The sequence below is a fragment of the Rattus norvegicus genome, chromosome 2 (assembly GCF_021556685.1).
Source record: "Rattus norvegicus strain SHRSP/BbbUtx chromosome 2, alternate assembly SHRSP_T2T, whole genome shotgun sequence".
In the NCBI taxonomy this organism is placed as follows: Eukaryota; Metazoa; Chordata; class Mammalia; order Rodentia; family Muridae; genus Rattus; species Rattus norvegicus.
Genome location: NC_141535.1, coordinates 102,899,043 through 102,918,178, shown reverse-complemented (window position 1 = coordinate 102,918,178; position 19,136 = coordinate 102,899,043). Strand labels below are relative to the sequence as shown.

The 19,136-nt window shown below is 40.9% G+C and overlaps 1 protein-coding gene across 4 annotated transcripts in view; it reads right to left on the bottom strand.

Annotated features, from left to right (window-relative positions):
* Mtfr1 (mitochondrial fission regulator 1) overlaps positions 1 to 19,136 on the bottom strand; it is a 35,850-nt gene that overhangs the window by 2,824 nt on the left and 13,890 nt on the right. For 3 of the 4 annotated variants that reach the window (XM_087625337.1, NM_001100977.2, XM_087625339.1), the window contains 5 exon segments: positions 17,086 to 17,227; positions 10,438 to 10,536; positions 7,105 to 7,220; positions 2,466 to 2,698; positions 713 to 974 (listed from right to left, as the gene is read on the bottom strand). In XM_087625337.1, coding sequence (XP_087481463.1) covers positions 713 to 974; positions 2,466 to 2,698; positions 7,105 to 7,220; positions 10,438 to 10,536; positions 17,086 to 17,151 — 776 coding nt within the window. In that variant the 5' untranslated portion in view covers positions 17,152 to 17,227. 4 annotated transcript variants of the gene reach the window in all.

Here is a 19,136-nt window from a genome sequence, read left to right as displayed (position 1 = left end):
GACATCAGAGCTCAACAGGAGAGTGCACAGTCAGATAAAGGGCCACTTAGGACAAGTCAGGGCTCCATCTTTCCAGAAGTATCCAGTGCCTCCAGGAGAGGATGCATGCATCCCATGCCTTTACTGACTGGAGTGAGAACTCACAATGAAGAGTCTACTTGTGGGCCAGTAAGAAGGCTTAGCAAGTTCACTGCCTGCCACCAAGACTGATGACCTCAGTTCAACCCCAGGATTCACATCGAAGGCAAGAATCAAGTCAGAAGAAGTCAGCTTCTGGCCTCCCCACATACATACTGAATCTTTTCTTAAAACAGGAAACCTTTTTAAGAAATGAGTTGGGCATTGGAGGTGCATGCATTTAATCCCAGCACTCTGGAGGCAGAGGCAGGTGGATCTCTGACTGTGAGGCAAGTCTGGTCTACAGAGTGAGTTCCAGGACAGGCAGGGCTACACAGAGAAACTCTGTCTGGAAAAAACAAAATAAAGGAAAACAAATGAGTCCACACAAGAGGATGATACTTGGTGGAACTGGGAAGCTTGCCCAAAGCATAGCCATTCCCTGCCCTTAGCTATTCTGTGTGGAAGAGCTGTCAGAGCTGCAGACCTTTCTAAAAGGGAAAATGGTTTTGCACTCATGCTATAAACCTGAGACTCCTAGTACTCAGGCTCTACCAGACCAAGCTGGGAGCAAGAACCAGGGAGAGGGCCTCACCTCTTGACTGGCCGTAGCTTCACACTGTTCATGTCTTTAAGGATCTCTAGCATATTTGGCATGTCAAGCTTCTTTGGGTGGCCCTTAGCCAGAGTCTTTCCAGCACTGAGTCTTTGCTCTCTTCGTTCTTTAATCAGATCAAGAGCAGATGTACTTGGGTGGAGCACCAATGGTGGGGGAGGGAGGGGAGGAGGAGGCGGCGGCGGCGGCGGCGGCGGTGGTGGTGGTACTACAATAACAGGTGTGGAAGAATCTAAGCAACCTATAGAAGAAACAAAAAGTTAATCTTTCTGGTAAGAGCCAAGAAAACATCACTTTCTAAAGGCAAAAGTATGTGACAAACTTCTGTATTCCTAAAAGAATTCCCTAAAAAGATTCCTTAAAAAGAATCTATAAGGAAAATGCAATGCAATTCAATTACTAAGAAATGTCTGAATCTGAATCACCCCATGGAAAAGTCCCATCCAAATGAATACAGATGGTTTTAAGAGTTTAGACACACCTGTTTGTGGAGAGCTCCACAATCACTCTTAGCAGAAATATAAAGCAGTCTATACTTACACACATCTGTACTCAATACACACTACTGGACAATTCAGCATTATCACAAGTATCACGAAAACTTGCATCATAGTAGCTGTTTACATGCCTATAATCCCAGCACTTGGGAGACCGAAAAAGACCAAACTCAAGGCCAACTTGATCTACACAATGAATTCCAGGTCACTCAGAGATATAGAGAAAAATCTTGTCCCACAAAAGTGTCACACTTAATTTTCAAACAAAAAAAATTAAGTGTCAAAGAAATAAAATACCTAAAATTTACTTTTTTTTGCCTAACTCTAAGTTGGCTGTCTCTGCTGCAGAACTATACAAATGAGAGCTTGGGGAAATAGTAACATCACAAAAGTTTTACTGGGAGTATTCAGACCATAAGACATCTCAACAAAAGACAAAGTTATCCCCTACTTATGGTAGTTTCCCTAGTCTACCAGCAGAGGGAAGTAAAGTTAACAGAAGAAAAAGCCAGAACTTGATATGCAAAGCAATATCTATGCAAATCACTGAGACCACCCCTTACCCTCTAGTGCCCAGTGCCCAACGCACCATAAGCAACACGATTCAGACACTGGGCACTACCTGTCTCCCCAGGACTGTAAACTAACAGGAAAAACAACTACTTTCCAATAGACTAGCAGGCTAGGATTTCAAGGCCATAGTTTCTTCTCCATGGGAAAAAAGTGTGCCACACCAATTAAACCAACAGGATTAGATGAAAGCAAAGCACCATTAGGTACCTACTGTACACATTTGCAATTATTTACTTTCCATATGTAATGGCACAGGGACTTGGTAACGCAGGTACTGTTTGTTATACCCAATTTAGAGCAGGAAAGGAAGGTGGAATATCAGATGTTTGCCTCAGGCTGTGCAGGTGTAAACAGCATTTCTAACAAGTCCCATCCAGTAACAGTTCCTTTCCTCCGACAGAAAGCCACAGTGTCCTCATGTCTGAGAGGGGTGGTTATCAGATGGAGGAGGCTAAGGTTCCCAAAAAGCAGCATTCACAATAGCCCACTTCAAATGCAGGCTTTCAGAGTTTGCCAAGCAGATTTTACCCTACTCTTCTCAAACCTAAAGTCACACATGTGCCATCAGGTTTTGCGCTGTCTTATACAAGACTGGAGAAGACTAACCTGGCACTGTCCTTACCATTGGCCAGTCACAATAAGCCAATTCGGGGACCACATACCTGCACTTGGACTCTGTTGCTCCTGCAGGGTCACAATCTTGGCAATCTGAGCTCTAAGGGCAGCAAGCTCATTCTCAAGTGCAGAGATCTTCTGCAAGGCCTCCTCGCTGGCTAGTGTCGTCTTTGGAGAAGGCTTGTCTTGAGACGAGTTTGGTAAGGAAATGTGCCTGCTTGGGGGCTTCTCAAAGCAAGGAGGGTTGTTCTCAAGAGGAGGCTTGGACCTGACTTCTGTCCTACAAGGAAAACATAAAGGTGGCCATCACAAGACTGTCAAGGAGCCCTGAGTAGATACCTACACAGTGCTCGTCAGGATTCTCCAGCTATGTGCCAGCACTGTCCCACTCCATTACTGTCTACGGAGCCTATTGCGCCTCCATCACTGTCAAGAGGCATCACAGGAGACCAGAGAGGCTGCTGCTTGTTTTTGGGTTTTTTGTCTTTACCTAAAAAATTTCATCTTCCAAATGGCAATCAAGTGATAACCAATGGAAAGATCAAACCAAGAATGTATAAGCCCTTCTTTAGGGTCCTGGCTTTGCCTTCTAGTACTAGCATTTCCCTTATTTGACTAAACACATCAAAGAAGAACTATGGGAACAATATAATCCAACCACATCCCAGAAAGAAAAGGGGTATCATTAATGTCATTTCTCTCTTATACACACGCTATGAAAGTCTCAACACTGGAAACACTGGTCCCTGAATTCTGACATGCCAGTCACTGGGAACACTTCAAAACTGGAAGAATTCTTCCTGAGTACCAGAAGCAATCATAATTCCTGGTATGAAGATCACTAATTCAAAGTAGGCTGGACTACACAGTAAGTTGGAAGCTGACGTGTGCTACTGTGGAGAGCAGAAACAGCTGCACTGTGCCTGGATTAAGGACTTTGGTTTTCAGTTTCTTTTGCCGCTTAGGGACAGGTGGCTGACCAGGTTAATAAAGCTTCAGGCAGTTTAGTTAGCAACTGAGGACAGTTAGGCCACAGCCGCCTTCTGTGTGTGAATGAGGCCAGTGCAATGTGCTGTGGAATCTGAGTGAGAGCAGGTAATGAGGCAGCCCACAGTGAGGACACTCAGGCTGGGTATCAGTCCAGTCCAGCTATGCTTACACGTTTCTGAGAAAATAAAGGATTGGCAGAAAAGTGGACATCCACATTTTAATCACTGTCTTCATAGCTTCTCTGTCACATGCAGTCAGACTTTTTTGTTTCTGTTTTTGAGGAATGGTTTCACTCACTCTGCAACCCTGGCTTCTTTAAAACTCTCTAAGCAGGCAGCCCAGTTTTTTAACTCCAAGCCAAGTTCTGCGATTACATGAAGTACCACTAAACTGTTGCAGCCAACCAAATGGTATTAATCACAGGTCTTAACCAAGCCCTTTAACAATTTAACTTTCACTCAACTTGACCCTGGTGTTCTGTTTTTGCTTGAGGCAGTATAAATGACTTGGCTGTTGACTAGGGAACTAAATCCAGGTGTTTTGTTCAAACCTCTTTATACTTTGAGTTGTTAGAATGTTTGCAAGTTGCCTTTTCACCTGTAAGATTGGAAGTGGAAAAACTTCAAGAATAAATGTTGTGGGTTGCCCTGGTGCTGTTTGTATTCTGACATTAATTCTGCTTCCTCAAGAGGGGCTGCCCCCATGAGCAGTCAATCACACATATTCAGATGATCTCATGTAAACCACCTCCCAATTCTAACTGGGGGGAAAGAGTGAGGGAGGAGAAGGAAGAAAGAGGACAGAAGAGGAGGAGGAAGCCATGATGGAGCAGAACCACATGGACAAGAGAAGCTGCAAGGGATACCATAGCTGGGGAATAAGTTAATACAGTGTTAGATCTGCCCAGTCTAGGCATGTAAGTTATAATTATAATAACTGGATTGTATGTTTTTATACAGGTTTACTAGGGTTGGAAAAACCAGCAATAAATAAATAGCTGTTCTTCCCCAGTCCTCAGCACACCTATATCATAACAGTACCTTTTTAAATTTGGAATATGTGTAGGGTAGGGAAGTGTTTGGATTCTGAAGCCTCAATTACTGTTTCCGTTTCTACCCTAATACCAAGGAAACCAGATGAGGAAATTTATTTAAAAGGTTGAATGAAAAATAAATTCACAGGAACTTCCGAAAGGTTAGACGTGGTAAAACATGCCTCCATCCCAGAACTTGAACCAATAGGATCATGATTAGAAGGCTAGCCTCGACTACACAGAGAAAGCTCACCTGAGGGCTGGGGATATAATGTAGTCCAGTCAGTGAAGTGACAGTTTAGCATGTACCAAGCACTTGCTTCAAACCAATACTGCATAAAACTGGGTACAGAAGGACATAATGCCTATAACCCCAGGATTCTGGGGTACAGGGTGGAGGGATAGGAGTTCAACATTATCCTTCATTACACAGTAAGTTCAAGAGCAAACTGGTCCACATGAGGCCCTGTCTCAAAAGCCAGGAGGTCGGGAGGTAATTTAGTTGACGCCATGTGGACCTAAGTGAAACCCTGGAACCACCCACGTGAAAAGCTAGGTATAGATGTACATGCCTGTTCAGTACTGTGGAGGCAGAGAAAGGTGGATCACTGGGCTCACTCACCAGGCAGCCTCGTCTGATTTGCAAGTCTCAGTGCAAAGAGACTGTCACAAAACAAGATGGAAAGCACTAGAAGAATACCTGTGCCTGACCTCTAGCCTCTAATGTTTGCATATGTGGATATATGTCCACAAACATGAATAAGCACTCACTACAAAGCACATACACACACAAAATAAGGCTTACATTTCTACAGGCCTACAGATGAATACCATCCTTTCACTTTCCACTGAAATCTTAACAAATATAAAAACAACAAAAAAGAGGGCTGGAGAGATGGCTCAGCAGTTAAGAGTACTGCACTGACTGCTCTCCCAGAGGTCCTAAGTTCAATTCCCAGCAACCATATGGTGGTTCACAACCATCTGTAGTGGGATCTGATGCCCTCTTCTGGTGTGTCTGAAGAGAGCAACAGTGTACTCATATAAATAAATAAATAGATAGAATCTTAAAAAAAAAAAAAACAAAAAGTATCTAGAACAGATGTTCAAAGAAGCAGAAAACAGCTAACTGTGATGTTTCTTTAAAATTTCACCACACCAACCCTGTCTGCTAGTAAGATTACTTTTTGCTTTGCCTGCTTCACTTGGCCCGCAGGTACTCTATGGTAAAAGAGCACAGACTCCTGAGTAAAGTCCTGGGATTCCTAACTTTATTAATGTGCTGGTTTTTTATGTCAACTTGATGCAGTGGGAGTCATCTGAGAGGAGGGAACATAATGGAGAAAACACCTCCAGCACAGTGTCTCAACCTTTCAAATGCTGCGACCCTTTAATACAGTTCCTCGTGTTTTGGTGACCATCAACCATAAAATTATTTTCGTTGCTAAGTCATAATTTTGTTACTGTCATGAATTATAATGTAAATCTCTGTGTTTTCCAATGGTATTAGACAATCCCTGTTGAAAGAGTCCTTTAATCTTCAAAAGGGTCTTGAGACCCTTTTGAGAACTGGTACCCCAGAAGATCAGGCTGTAAGCAGACAGGCTTAAAGAGCATGTTCTTAGTAACTGAGATTGACTAGGGAGGGCCCAGCCTATTGTGGGTGGTGCTATACCTAGGCTGGTGGTCCCAGGCTCTACAAGAAAGCAAACCACACAGTAAGCCATTAAGCAGCACTCTCCATGGCCTCTGCATCAGCTCCTGCCTCCAGTTCCTGACCTGCTTGAGTTCCTGTCCCGACTTCCTTTGGTGATGAAGAGCAGTGGGATGTAAACTCAACAAACCCTTCCTCCCCAACCTGCTTTGGGTTCATAGTGTTTCATGACAGCGATAGTAACCTTGACTAAGAAAGATGATTATCATTCTTCCTTGATATAAAGTTTTGGCTTTATTATGAAACAGTCTCAGGTGTCCCAGGCTGACTTCTAAACGAGTTCTCCAGTCTGAGGAACAGCCTTCCCATCTGCACATCCCTGCTGGCCCCTCAGTACTCAGCCCTAGAATCCACTTCTCCAGAAGCCAGGCTCACGTCCCTCATCACGCAGGGCCTTCCTCCAGCTGTGTCAGTACCACTGACGTCCCCAGGACCTCCAGTACATCGTGTCTAAACCTGAAGGCAGTAGGCATCTGATCGTTGGTGCCCACGGTGAAGAGCAAGTGCTGAGTGACTTTCTAAGACTGATTACGCAGTAAATATTCTTTGTAGGCTTTCAAATGAATGGAAACATCTCTAACACTCAATGTTCATCATGTGACCAACTCATCGCGATATAATTTTTAAAGAAACATTCTCCGAATATACAAATTCTCTCTATCTGATAGACTCCTGTACTCCAGTGAAACTAGTATTTACCTAACCTATCTCTGACAGTTCTTTCTGGCCACTTACACTAGAGTATAACCTGAATGGCAAGGAATTCTGTGGTTCAAAAGGACTTAGGCCAAACATTCCTTGGAACTTTACAAATGTTAGCTGATTTTGAAAACCCAAAGGAAAGAAAGGAGCAGGGCAAGCTGCCATCAAATCAGGTCCACAAACTATTCCAATGCATGCTTGAAAACAGCAGACCCTGCATCTCAGCCCCATAGCCTTCCAGACTAACCTGAGTCTTGTTGAGCATTCTCCTTCATCGGTGGCTACCCATCCAACATCAGCAAAAGTTGCCACCACATCCTCTCCTGGGTGCGTGGGACTCCATTCTGTTGCATGGCTGGTAAGCTGAAAGTTACAAAGAGAGAAAGTCCTTTATCTGTAAAATTTAACATAAAATTAAAATCCAAAGAGATCCCCTCAGGCTGGTGCTAACACTTCATGGGTGCTCTAGTAGCTCTATGGCAGGCCTCCATATGCTACTGAGCTGCAGTTCACAAACTCAGGATTTTAACTTAACATTGCCCAATTTCTACACCATAATTCTTTTACTTTACTCATCTAAAAGAGTAAGAAAAAGTTAATTTCTAAGTATTAAAAACCATTGATTTGGGGCTAGAAATGTAGCTTAGTGATAGGATACTTGGCTAGCATGTTTAAGGTACTGTGCTCTCTAACACCCAAAACATACAAACAAAAATACAACTTTTTCCTGAAATAAATGTGGAGGACACAAAGTCAACAAAGTCACCACTCACTGTGGGAAAGGACTATCAAACCCTAGTAATGCTGCTGGTTAATATTGTCAAGTCCCACCACGGTGAATGACTATAATAACTAGTGATGGTGGTGGGTAATACGCCAAACCTGACTGCGGTAAATGACTCTGTAACTAGTGATGTTGGTAGCTGATACACTTGAGGTAATGACTGGATGCTCCAGTGACAGTGATGGTGCATATTCTTATCAACCTGTCTGCATTTAAGATCACCCAGAACACTCAGGAGGCAGACCTCAATGAATTCAAGGCCAACCTGGTGTACAAAGTCAATTTCAAGGAATATACAGTATGATCCTGTCTTAAACAAAAACCAGAAGACATACTTCTTGGTCTGAGGAGGGAAGACCTAACCTAACCATGATAAGAAGGAAGCTGATTGAGTCCCCAGCAAGTTTTTCTCTGCTTTCTGATTGCAGATGATGGGCCAGTCACCTCCCACCACACCTTCCCCAGCAGGATGGACTGCTCCCTCTAACTGTGTACAAAAATATACCTTTGCTTCCTTAAGTTACTTGTTTAGATATTTGGCCACAGCAATGAAGAAAGCAACTTGTTGAGCTATACTGTATGCATGTCACTACGATATGATAAGGCTGAAAGAACTTTTTAAATGCCTTCAATCTCGATTTTTACTTGAATCTTAAATAGCAAAGTATTAAAGTTTTAACACTATTAAAAACACTAGAAGGTGTTATTTTAGTCTTATCTAAATATTAACTACGCTGCAGAACTATACCAGGTATATGAACATGTGACACTACAAGACCAATGAGGTGAGAATGGCAACACAGAGGTCAAGCTCTGTCTCCACCCACACAAGCTGTCCCCCCACTTAAGCCTAATGCAATAAGAGACAATGGAGACTAGAACCCAAGGGACTTTCGAAAAGGCCAGTTCGCCTCCTACTTAAGTAGGACATTCCCTGGGCATTGTAGGCAGGGACTGGGAAAGGCAGGCGCCAGGACAACACAAGCAAAGTACAAGTCAAGGTGATGGGCACACTGGCAAAGGGAGCAGGGCCAAGTTCTTCAAGCATGATTGAGACATCACTGCCATGAGCATTCATGGACGGCCATGAGCATGCACGGCTGAGACAAGATGTCTGAAAACAAAGGACTTACTGTTAATTTGTAGGAGGTCCTGTCCTGTTAAAGCTACTGTTAGCAGAAAAGATTAGAGTGAAAACACAAAAAATGGAGAGTAGGCACTATAATTTAAAGTCTTTGAGAAATTAAAAAACAGTAACCCAAAACTCAGTAATATATTAGAATCTTACCACAGCACTCCTGACTAATTTATAGTAAGTATTCTGAGCAACTACCCTGAGAAAACGACTTTAACCAGTCATCTCTAGATTACTGGTAATACCTAGCATGACTTAAATACTGAAAGTCTGTGTGTGCTCCATATACATGTGTCGTGTGTGTGTGTGTGTGTGTGTGTGTGTGTGTCCGGCCAGACATAAACTTCAAGTTTATTTGTTAAGGAAAAACAGGCTATTTGCTTTCAGTGGGCATTTTACTTCCAGAAGTGTGGGTTCCTATAGTGGAAATATAACTCATTACTTGAGTAGTTACATAACTAATCCAATTCCAAAACCACTCCTGAAAATTCAAAAAAAAAAAAAAAAAAAAAAAGAAAAATAAAATAAAATTAAAAAAAAAAGGTCTAGAACAAAATTACCACAAAGAATTGTCAAAATTGAATTACCCAGGGGCCTGTGAGTTGCAGAAGGTTGAATTCACAGTACTAACCTCCCTGCCATCAACTCCTATCCAGGTTATCATAAATTATGTTAGTATTTGTGATCATGGGCATGTATATGTTCTTAAATTGAAGACATAAAAATGCACACTTGTATTACAGGGTTTTGATTTCCTTTTTTGTTATAGAAACAATGTATCATTCATTATGTAGCCGGGGCTAGCCCGAAACTCCCGATCCTGTCTCAGCCTCTAAGGTGCTGGGATACAGGGTATATATTCCCAGCTCTTCCTGTTTTCATTTCATACAACTTAGAAATTCAGAAAACAAAAACTTGGAAGTTCTTTACCTAGCCTTTCACAGAGATGAACTGACAGGATTGCTGCCAGGAAGAAATTCTTATACTTTTTTACAATTATTTAATTACTTGTTTAGTGTGTGTGTGTGTGTGTGTGTGTGTGTGTGTGTGTGTGTGTGTGTGTGTGACTGTGTGAGTGTCTGTGATAGTGTCTGTGATAGTGTCTGTGTGCCACTGTGAGTGTGCAAATCGGAGGACAACTTAAAAGAGTCACTTTTCTCCTTTCACCATGTGGGTTCCAGGGATCAAACTCCTCGTGCTTTGCATCCTGCTCTCCCCAAGTAACATTTTTAAGTGCAAAGGGTACAGCTAAATGTTAGAATATTTGCCTAGTACATCTAAGGCCCTCAGGTCAACCACCACAAAACAAAAACAATAACAAAAAAGGACTTCTTTAGGATCAGAATAGCTAAAGAAGGCATGACATTAAATAACTACCCAAACGCCAAACTGGTTCAAGGTCACCTGGGAATTAACAACTGTCTTATCACAGGCTTCCCAAGCTTCCCCTAGGCATTTTCAGGGAGGATAAATATTGAGGATCTGGAATAATCACTTCAGAGCAACTAAAATTAGAAAGACCTTGACTTAATCCTCTCTATTTCAGTGTTATTAACAGGAGAAAGCCTCAAAAACAATTGAGTATTTCCAAACACCCTGTGCCTATTCACATTTCTAAGGCACATATAACCATGAAAATATATAAAACACAAACCCAATACCTGAAATTGAACTCTTGGACACTGAATCAGAGATAAGTTGGTACCAATTTTCCTTACAATACTTCGAGATGAACCATATGGTTTTCCAGACCACAGAACCTAAGGAAACAGGAAAAAACCAAATGATTACAAATTTCTCAAATCAATAGTGCAATAATTCATGGGCCTACTGAGTGAATATTAACACAATGATCACAGTTTCAGAATGTTTTAAGTGTTCTAGGAAATAAGCTAAATTCCTCAACTCAGAAATGAGTGGACAATCAGTATTACAGCAAAAAAAAAAAAAAAAAAAAAAAAAAAAAAAAAAAAAAAACCTTCACATTAAGATATTATGTAAAAATATAGGCTAGTATCAACATATTTTTATTATGTTTGTATACACACACGTGCACACGCCAGCTGACTTACATATAAATGTCAGAGAACACCTCTGTGGAGTCTATTCTCTCTTGCCACATTCCCTGAGTTCTGGGGATCAAACTCAGGTTGCCCCCCTTGTACAGCAAGCCATCTTAGCAATACCAATATCCTCTAGTAATCTTAAAATAATACTGTACTGGGGAGTACAAACTATTTTCTTACAATTCTACAGAAGAAATGGTCTGAACTTTCTACCCTACTTTCAGTTTTAGAATTTAAAAAAAAAAACACAAGAATTTGGAGATGTGAGTCACTTCGGCTATTGGTGATTTTTCAAATTAAATACAAATCTGTATGAAGCCCGAGGAATGGTTTTGTGTCTTGAATATTATTTTTTTTTACTACACAAAGGTGACTGGGCCAGCATTTGTGGGATAAATCCAGCCCCACTTGAAGGGCCTTGTCTTTAAATCTTATAAAATGCTATGTACTTTAGTAGTTGCCACACTGAGCACTGCCCACGCCAGGTGACATAATACACAGTGCACTGGATGATTCCTAAAGCTCGCCGTACAACCCAGGCCATGGATGTCACTTACTAGAGATTTCAGCTGGAATATCACCCTTCTAACACGGAAAAATCTACCCATGTTGAAAGCCTAGACAGGTAAAGAGCAGTTTTTAAAGAAAAGAAATAATTCAAAATTTCATATTCAATTATCTCTTAATAGTAAATAAATACCAATCAGATAAAAATAGACACAGTTCCCTGAAATAGTCAGTCAAATTCTAAATTTAAGGAATGAAATTATGCTACTATATTAAGGTAATTATGAATACTAATTGACCTAGTGGAAACTTTATGATCAACAGTTAGTTCCTATTTACTGTGTGGATATAACACCAAAACCAGATCATATACCATCCTCAAAGTGTATACAGTATATGAAACACTCATAGAAATAGCTTTAAATTCTCAAAGTTTAGTAATTAAATCCAATTTAGAATACTACTATGTATGAGTCAGAGTGAGGTTTGTGGGGGAAAATATGGTGCCCACCCCACCTCAGGCATTTGCCTTTTAAAAGTTTTCCTATCATCTATGGTCCTGATTTTACTAACTTTTATCTTTTATCTTTTTATCCTTTGTTGTTGTTTTCCTTCTTACAAAGGAAAAAATCTGTGTAAGTAAATAAAATTGACAGCACAATTTGGAAATTTGAATCAGCTGACAGATTCAATATTAAAATGTAGATAAAGTTATGCAAATAATTTTTTTCAGAAATAGCCTTTATTGATGGAATTATAAGCTTGTTAAAAAGCATAACAAATGTCAGAAGTGGGCTCTTATTAATAACACACACACACACACACACACAAACCCTTACACCCTCAATGCGGATGGTAGTACAATACAGATTCTCCCTTCTCTTACCAAACAGGACAGAAGAAGTTTATCCAAAGAATTTATAAGACAAAGTTACCCTAGTTTACAGAAAGTTATCAATAGCATCAACAATTATATAGAGGACTATCCGCAGTCTTCATTACGTGACAATGAGGAAGAATTTCTAAGAGAGAAATGGTTCTGGTGAGAACCAGAGCAACAAAAAGAAATCACCAACCAAGGAAGAATATGGGAAAGTCATTATAGAACACAATCCTTAAGCTTTTTACCTTATACATTTTAATAGGTCTTGATCTTTTAAAATAAAACCCATGTCTTTCTCAAATCTCCCATTTAGTCACAAGCCAAAGCTCCACTGTGATGTAGGAAAAGCGGAATGCTGTTTGTGCATCATAATGTAACAATTACCTTGTGTGAGGTGAGCCTCCACCTCTCTAGGAAACAAATTCCTGTCCAAGGAGGAAGACAGACCAGAAAGAAAACCATGGAAGGGACCTGCCCAGGTCAGGGCCCCTGCTTCTGCCAGCTTCCAGCAACCCTCACTAGCGAGTGGCTTCCCATCTGTTTAACATCAGCAGGAAAGAAGCCAGGTGCTTTCAGGAAGAGAAGTGGCCAGTGATTCAGCTTTTAATTATACGGAATAAGTAAACTGTTTAGGCCTTGCCTACAAAGTTAGAACAGACTGCTTTGTCATTACATTTTAAAGCACACACAGTAAACGAACATAATGCTGCTCTTCTGATCCTTGGGAACTAACTGCCCAGTACTTAGTATGAAAACAATAATACGAAGCAAGGGACTATGTAATAATGACTGGAATATTTAGAAAGAAAAGTCACAGCCTCCATTAGATGGTAAGAAAGGAGAGGAAACAGCAGCTAACTTCCGGGAAGTCTGACATGAGGCCCTGACACTTGATTCTTTCTTTCTCCCCCACCCCCTTTTAAATACAGCCCTCACAGTGGGGAGAAATTGTAAATGGCTCAGAAGAAACAGTGAACAGATGGCACTGAAAAGTCACTGTCTGTGCCCTGGGAGGCTGCATGGCCTGAGTGTACCTCCTACCCTGACTTGTGGCTGAAATGTGCTTCTCGGTATACTAGTTTGGAGAGGGCAGACGCTAAAGAGAAACCGCCATCAAATTTTTCTCAGATGAAAGAGTAGGCAGAGAGAGAACTGTCACTACTAGAACATTTGATTTAACTAATAAGTCAGTTCAAGTCACCTCTGAGAGACACTGTGCACTGATTATCTACAAAAACTGCTTATAAATAATCAACAATGGCTGTGTGTGTGTGTGTGTGTGTGTGTGTGTGTGTGTGTGTGTGTGTGTGTGCGCGCGCGCGCATGTGCCTGTCTAGGAACGACAGTCCACAACATTTAGCAGCAGGGTTGGAAAGTGATGGCAGCAAGGAAAAGACAAGAGAAAAGCAATGTGTTCTCTTTTGGGTCGTGAAATGCTACTGGAGAAGTGTTGATGCCGTTGGAAGCTGTCATCCGTCCCTGCTCAACATAGGAATCCATTGGAAACTATATATTATTTGAAAAAAAATTTAGTCAAACAATAAGCTTCATTCTAATACTTTCCTCAAACTATATGATATAGTTTCAGTCTGATATCCCTGAAATTATTTGTAAATTAACATGTGCATATAACATTGGGGGGAGGAGAAATACAAACCATTAGTCACAGTTTTTAAGGAGATTCAATAAATACAAATTCCTAATTCCAAAGGAGCCAAGAAATAATTTAAAAACATGCTGGTATTCAACCACCCAGATACACACACCACATACAATAGTAGAATCCCTAACCAGAGGAGGTTTCTTTTCAGTTCTCCCAGCCACACTCTCGTTTATGCTCTTCCCCCAAAGCATAAACTGCTAACTAGGGAATAATTGAAGTGTATGAATACATTGCTAATACAATTCACATATTGCCTCTAACTTTTCAAGTATAAACTGCTGGAACCAGTTCCAGTCATATTCAAATGACTGGTGGTTCACACTCTAATACCATCACTCTGGAGACTAAGACAGGGGGATCTTGAGTTCATGTCCAGCATGGTCTAAATATAAGACTGTCTCAAAAAGTCTAAATATAAACACATATTTTGAAACTTTTCCTTTAGGACAACCATATAGGATAGAGAAAGAATTCAAACATCATGAAGATGTTGTAAATACAAACAGCTGTTGGAAGTGTAGCTACTGAAGTAGCTCAGCCCATAAAGACTGTAGCTCAGCCTGTGACCTGAGTTCAATACCCAGAACCCACATTGTGGACGAAGAGAACCAACTCATCAAATTTAAACTTTAATTTTTTACACTTGTTTGTGTGTGTCCGTATATTCTAGCATGGGTAGGCTTGCAGGGATTGTAAGGAGACTTGCAAAACGTTCTTCCACTATGTGAGTTGCAGGGACGGAACTCTAGGTCATCAGGCTTGATACCTGCTAAGTCACTTTGCTGGCTAGGATCTGTCTTTTTCCTTTGTCCAATTAGGGCTGTCCTCCAATGTAAATGTACTTGTTGTGGTGTGTGAGCACATATGTGCACACAAACACACACACAAATGTTAAAAAAAAAATGTTGAGGGATTAGAAAGATGGTTCAGCAGTTAAAAGTACTAGCTATCCTTCCAGGGAACCTGGTTTAATTCCCACCCCTCACAGGGAGGCTCACAAATAATGGTCTCTAACTCTAGTTCCAGGGGAACTGGTACCCTTTTCTGGTCTCCTTGGCACCAAGCACAAAGTGATGCATGTGCAAGCACACATATACAGGCAAAACATCCATACACATAAGCAAAATATTGACAAAAAAAAAAAAAAAAAAAAAGTCGAGCCAGGCATTATGGCACACACCTTTTAATCCCAGTCAAGAGGTAGGTAGATCTCCATAAACTGTAGGCTAGCCTGGTCTACATAGTTCCAGAAGATTGAGAGTTACAAGAGTTATAGAGTGAGGCACTGTTTAAAAAAAAAAAAAAAAAAAAAGGAAAGCGAGGTGGAAGGCAGTGAAAAGAGATACAGCACAGCCTAGAGCAGCATGAAGCCTTGACTGGATCTGCCAATTTATTGTCTATAAACAAATCATTATTCCTTACACTTCTACTTTCTCATCTATAAAAGAGATATATTTCATCAACCTCTGAGTATTAAATGAGTTAAGGCATTCATAAGGGCTTCTTCCCTTTCTTTTAGAAGTACTAAAATACACTAAAAGGAGGAAGGACTGTGGACTCAAAGCTGGTCTCTGCCTTGGGTAACTGGACAAGGCAGCCAAGCTAGGAAGCTCAGTTTTCCTCTGTAAGGAGGAGTGGTTCGAATGTGAAAGCATTGGGCACTGCATACTGGCTTACTAAACTAACCGGGGATGGTGGTTACAGCATTGTTAATGTCACAGTAAAACACAGGGGTAAATGGAATGTAATCCCCATTACTCAGGAAACTGAGGGACTACAGTTGCATGTTCAAAACCAAACTGAGCAAGTTTGTTAGTATCTTATAACACAGTTTCCTTTTGTTTTTTTTTTTTTTAAAAGGGGATGGGAAGTTGCTGGTACAATGAGTCAACAGTTAAAGGGGCTTGCCCAAGATTGGCAACTTGAGTTTGATCCCTGAAACCCACATAAAATCAGAAGGAGAGAACTGATCCACAAAGTTACCCTTTAACCTCTAACATGTGCTATAGTATGCATGAACATACATACATCATACACATATACACCATGTTTTTAAAAAGGGAGCTGGGAGCTGGAGATGTAGGTCAGAGGTAGAGCCATGCCTAGCATGTTCCAGGCCCTAGGTCCAGTGTCCAATGTAGCAAATGAATGCACACACACAATAGACTCCAGCCAGAAAGATGGCTCAGCAGGGAAAAACCCTTGGTGCCAAGCTCAATGAGCTGAGTCCCATCCCTGGAATCTACATAGTAGAAGAACCAAGTCCTTCAAGCCTTTCTGATGCTTGAACACATGCACAATGAATGTTTTAAAAAGTTGTTCATCTTTTTAAAATGAGGACGCAGATGAAACAGGTAAAGGAGGCCAGTTTGGGCTTCTAGGACAATTTAAGACTACTATCAAGTTCACGTTCATGCCACATTCTTGAGAAAACACACAATGTTACCCACCTGATCCCTGTTTCACTGTATGTGTGTCGGTCCCTTTTTTATTCCCTTGATGTCCCTATCCAGACAGATACTGCCATCTAATCCATGGTTAACCATACTGGCAAGTACTCTTGTTCCTAGTTTAGGGATGAAAATCTGAGTTTGAAACCAGCCTGGCCTATTTATTAACTTACAAGACAGCCTGGGACAAACTGGGATCTTGAATATATTTTTAAAAATTTATAAAATCATAATCTCCAAAATAAATAAAATCATCAGGTGGTGGAGGCACACACCTTTAAAGCCAGCATTCAGGAGACAGAGGCGGTGAATCTCTGAGTTCGAGGACAGCCTGGTCTACAGAGTGAGTTCCAGAATATTCAGGGTTACACAGAGAAACCCTGTCTCAAAAAAACAAAACATAAAAAAATAAGTAAAAGTCTATGGCAAAGAATTATATAATAGGCTAAATTTCCTCTGTATTGTTACATTTTAAAACACTGTACTGGAAACAGACCCATTTCTGTGATTTAAACAATAATCAAATCACACCATACAAACAATAAACGTAAATGTCAAAGGTTCTATCATTGGGGTTGGGGATTCAGCTCAGTGGTAGAGCGCTTGCCTAGCAAGTGCAAGGCCCTAGGTTCCGTCCCCAGCTCCGGAAAAAAAGAAAAAAAAAAAGGTTCTCTCATTTTCTCAGAAAAGCCTCAGGAATTCTAAATTTCTGGATTTTAGGATGGGCTGTGAACACTCACCGACTGCATGCTGACCCCAACTCGCTGAAACCACATCCTCATCAGGCACTTAATCCAGCCCAGCATGGAGATGGCTGAGTCTTCCCAACCTGCAGGTCAAGTACTTCAGGCATCCATAGCAGCACATGGTCCATAGAGCACACTGAAAATTTCAATGCAAATACTGAGTGTAGTATAAACAATTTACATCTGAGTAGTAAGATGAGGTCATTTTTATTTAGAATCTCTGCTTACATGTCTCACAAAGTAAGCTTAAAATACAACACCTCAAAACTTAGAGAAAACAAAATTTACACATTTACGCATCTTAGCATGTTTACACGGTAGCACACCTAATAATCGCAGCACTCAGAAGTCAAAGGCAGGCAAAGGACCAGGCAGCCTAGTCCACACAGTTCCAGGATAGCCAGGGCTATTCTGTCTCACAAAATAAAAATAATTTATAAAAATAAAATATAATAACAACAACAAGAACATAAGCGTGACACAAGGATATGATGTTGTAATGTGAAATCATGCAGCATATCCAACACTAACCAGAACATACATGTCTTCATTACTTTATAAAAATCCCCATGACTAGACCTTAGATCAGATACATTGTAGTATCTCCTTGTTCTATGCAGGTTATATGAAAATTCTTCTTTGAGTCAAAAAGAATTTAAAAACAAATTCTCGAAACTGTCAAAACAGAAATGAGTGTTTTTATAAAGCAGTCAGATGTGGCAAACCTCACATGTAAATCCCAGCATTTGGAGAAAAAGGCAGGAGAATCAGTTGTTCAAAGCCATCCTAAACTACAAGAATCTTGTGGCAAAAACAACTTCATGAGTGTGGTAGCACTGAGGAGACTGAGGCAGAGGATCAGCGTATGAGGCACAGGGCCTACATAAGAATATACCACCAGCAAATAAGACAAACAGCAGCATCCCACCACCATTTTCATAGATTAGTCACTCCTGCAATTCAACACTTCCCAGGCACAGGAAGAACTGAGAGTTGCCAGCCTTAACTACACAGCAGGACACCGGCTGCATATCTTTTTTTACTTCCAGTTTTTTGAGACAAGGTTTCTCTGTGTAGCCCTGGCTGTCCTGAAACTCTCTCTCTGTAGGCCAGCTGGCCTTGAACTCCGAGATCTATCCCTACTCCCCATCCTCTACCTCCTCCATGCCCCCCACTTCCCCACTTTTCTTTCAACACAAGGTCTGCCCTTGGCCTGGAACTTGCCTGAGCAGGGTATACTTGGCTGGTTAGCAAGCCCCAGGGATCTGCCTATCCCTCCTCCCAGTGCTTGGATTACAAGCATTCATTATCCACAGTTCAGTTGGGTTCTGGGGATTAAATTCGGGTCCCTGTGTTTACCAACTGACCTAGGCGGCCTGAGTTGTTTTTTGTTTTTTTGCTTGCATTTTTTTTTCAGTCAGGATCTATTGGAATCCAAGCTAGTTTTAACTCACTGCATAAAGTGACTTTGTATTTCTGATCCTGCCTCTGCTTCTTGAGTTCAGTTTATAAGTATGTGCACCAAACCTAGCCACATTTCTTTATTTTTAATACTACATTGGTCAGGGTTCTCAAGAAAATCAGAACCAGTAAGATGTCCCAGGATATAAAGAATTTTATGAAATACTGATTCATTCAACTATAGAAATTGTCATGTCAAATCAAAATGGGCGGTTAATGACCTCCACTGTGCTCTAAGGAACATCCCAACTCCACATATTCATCACTCACTCACCATGGAGTTTCTCTAGGCCATGCTCATTTCTAATGGAAAACTGGCTAGCCACTGGAATACTGCTGTTTCTTCAGACTTCTCTAAAACAGTTCCGCTCACTATTACTTTAAATGCGTCAATGTTGCTTCCTGCCAATTTCTCCCTTAAAACAAAACAAACCCCTCAAACAGATTATATGGCAAAAGAATGGCCCCTTGGCTTTCTTCTTTTTTTTTTTTTTTTTTAATTTTTATGCTCTGTTTGCAAGTCTGCCAGATGCATGTGAGAGCCTGAAGAAGACCTGAGGACAGCACCAAACCCCCTGGGGCTG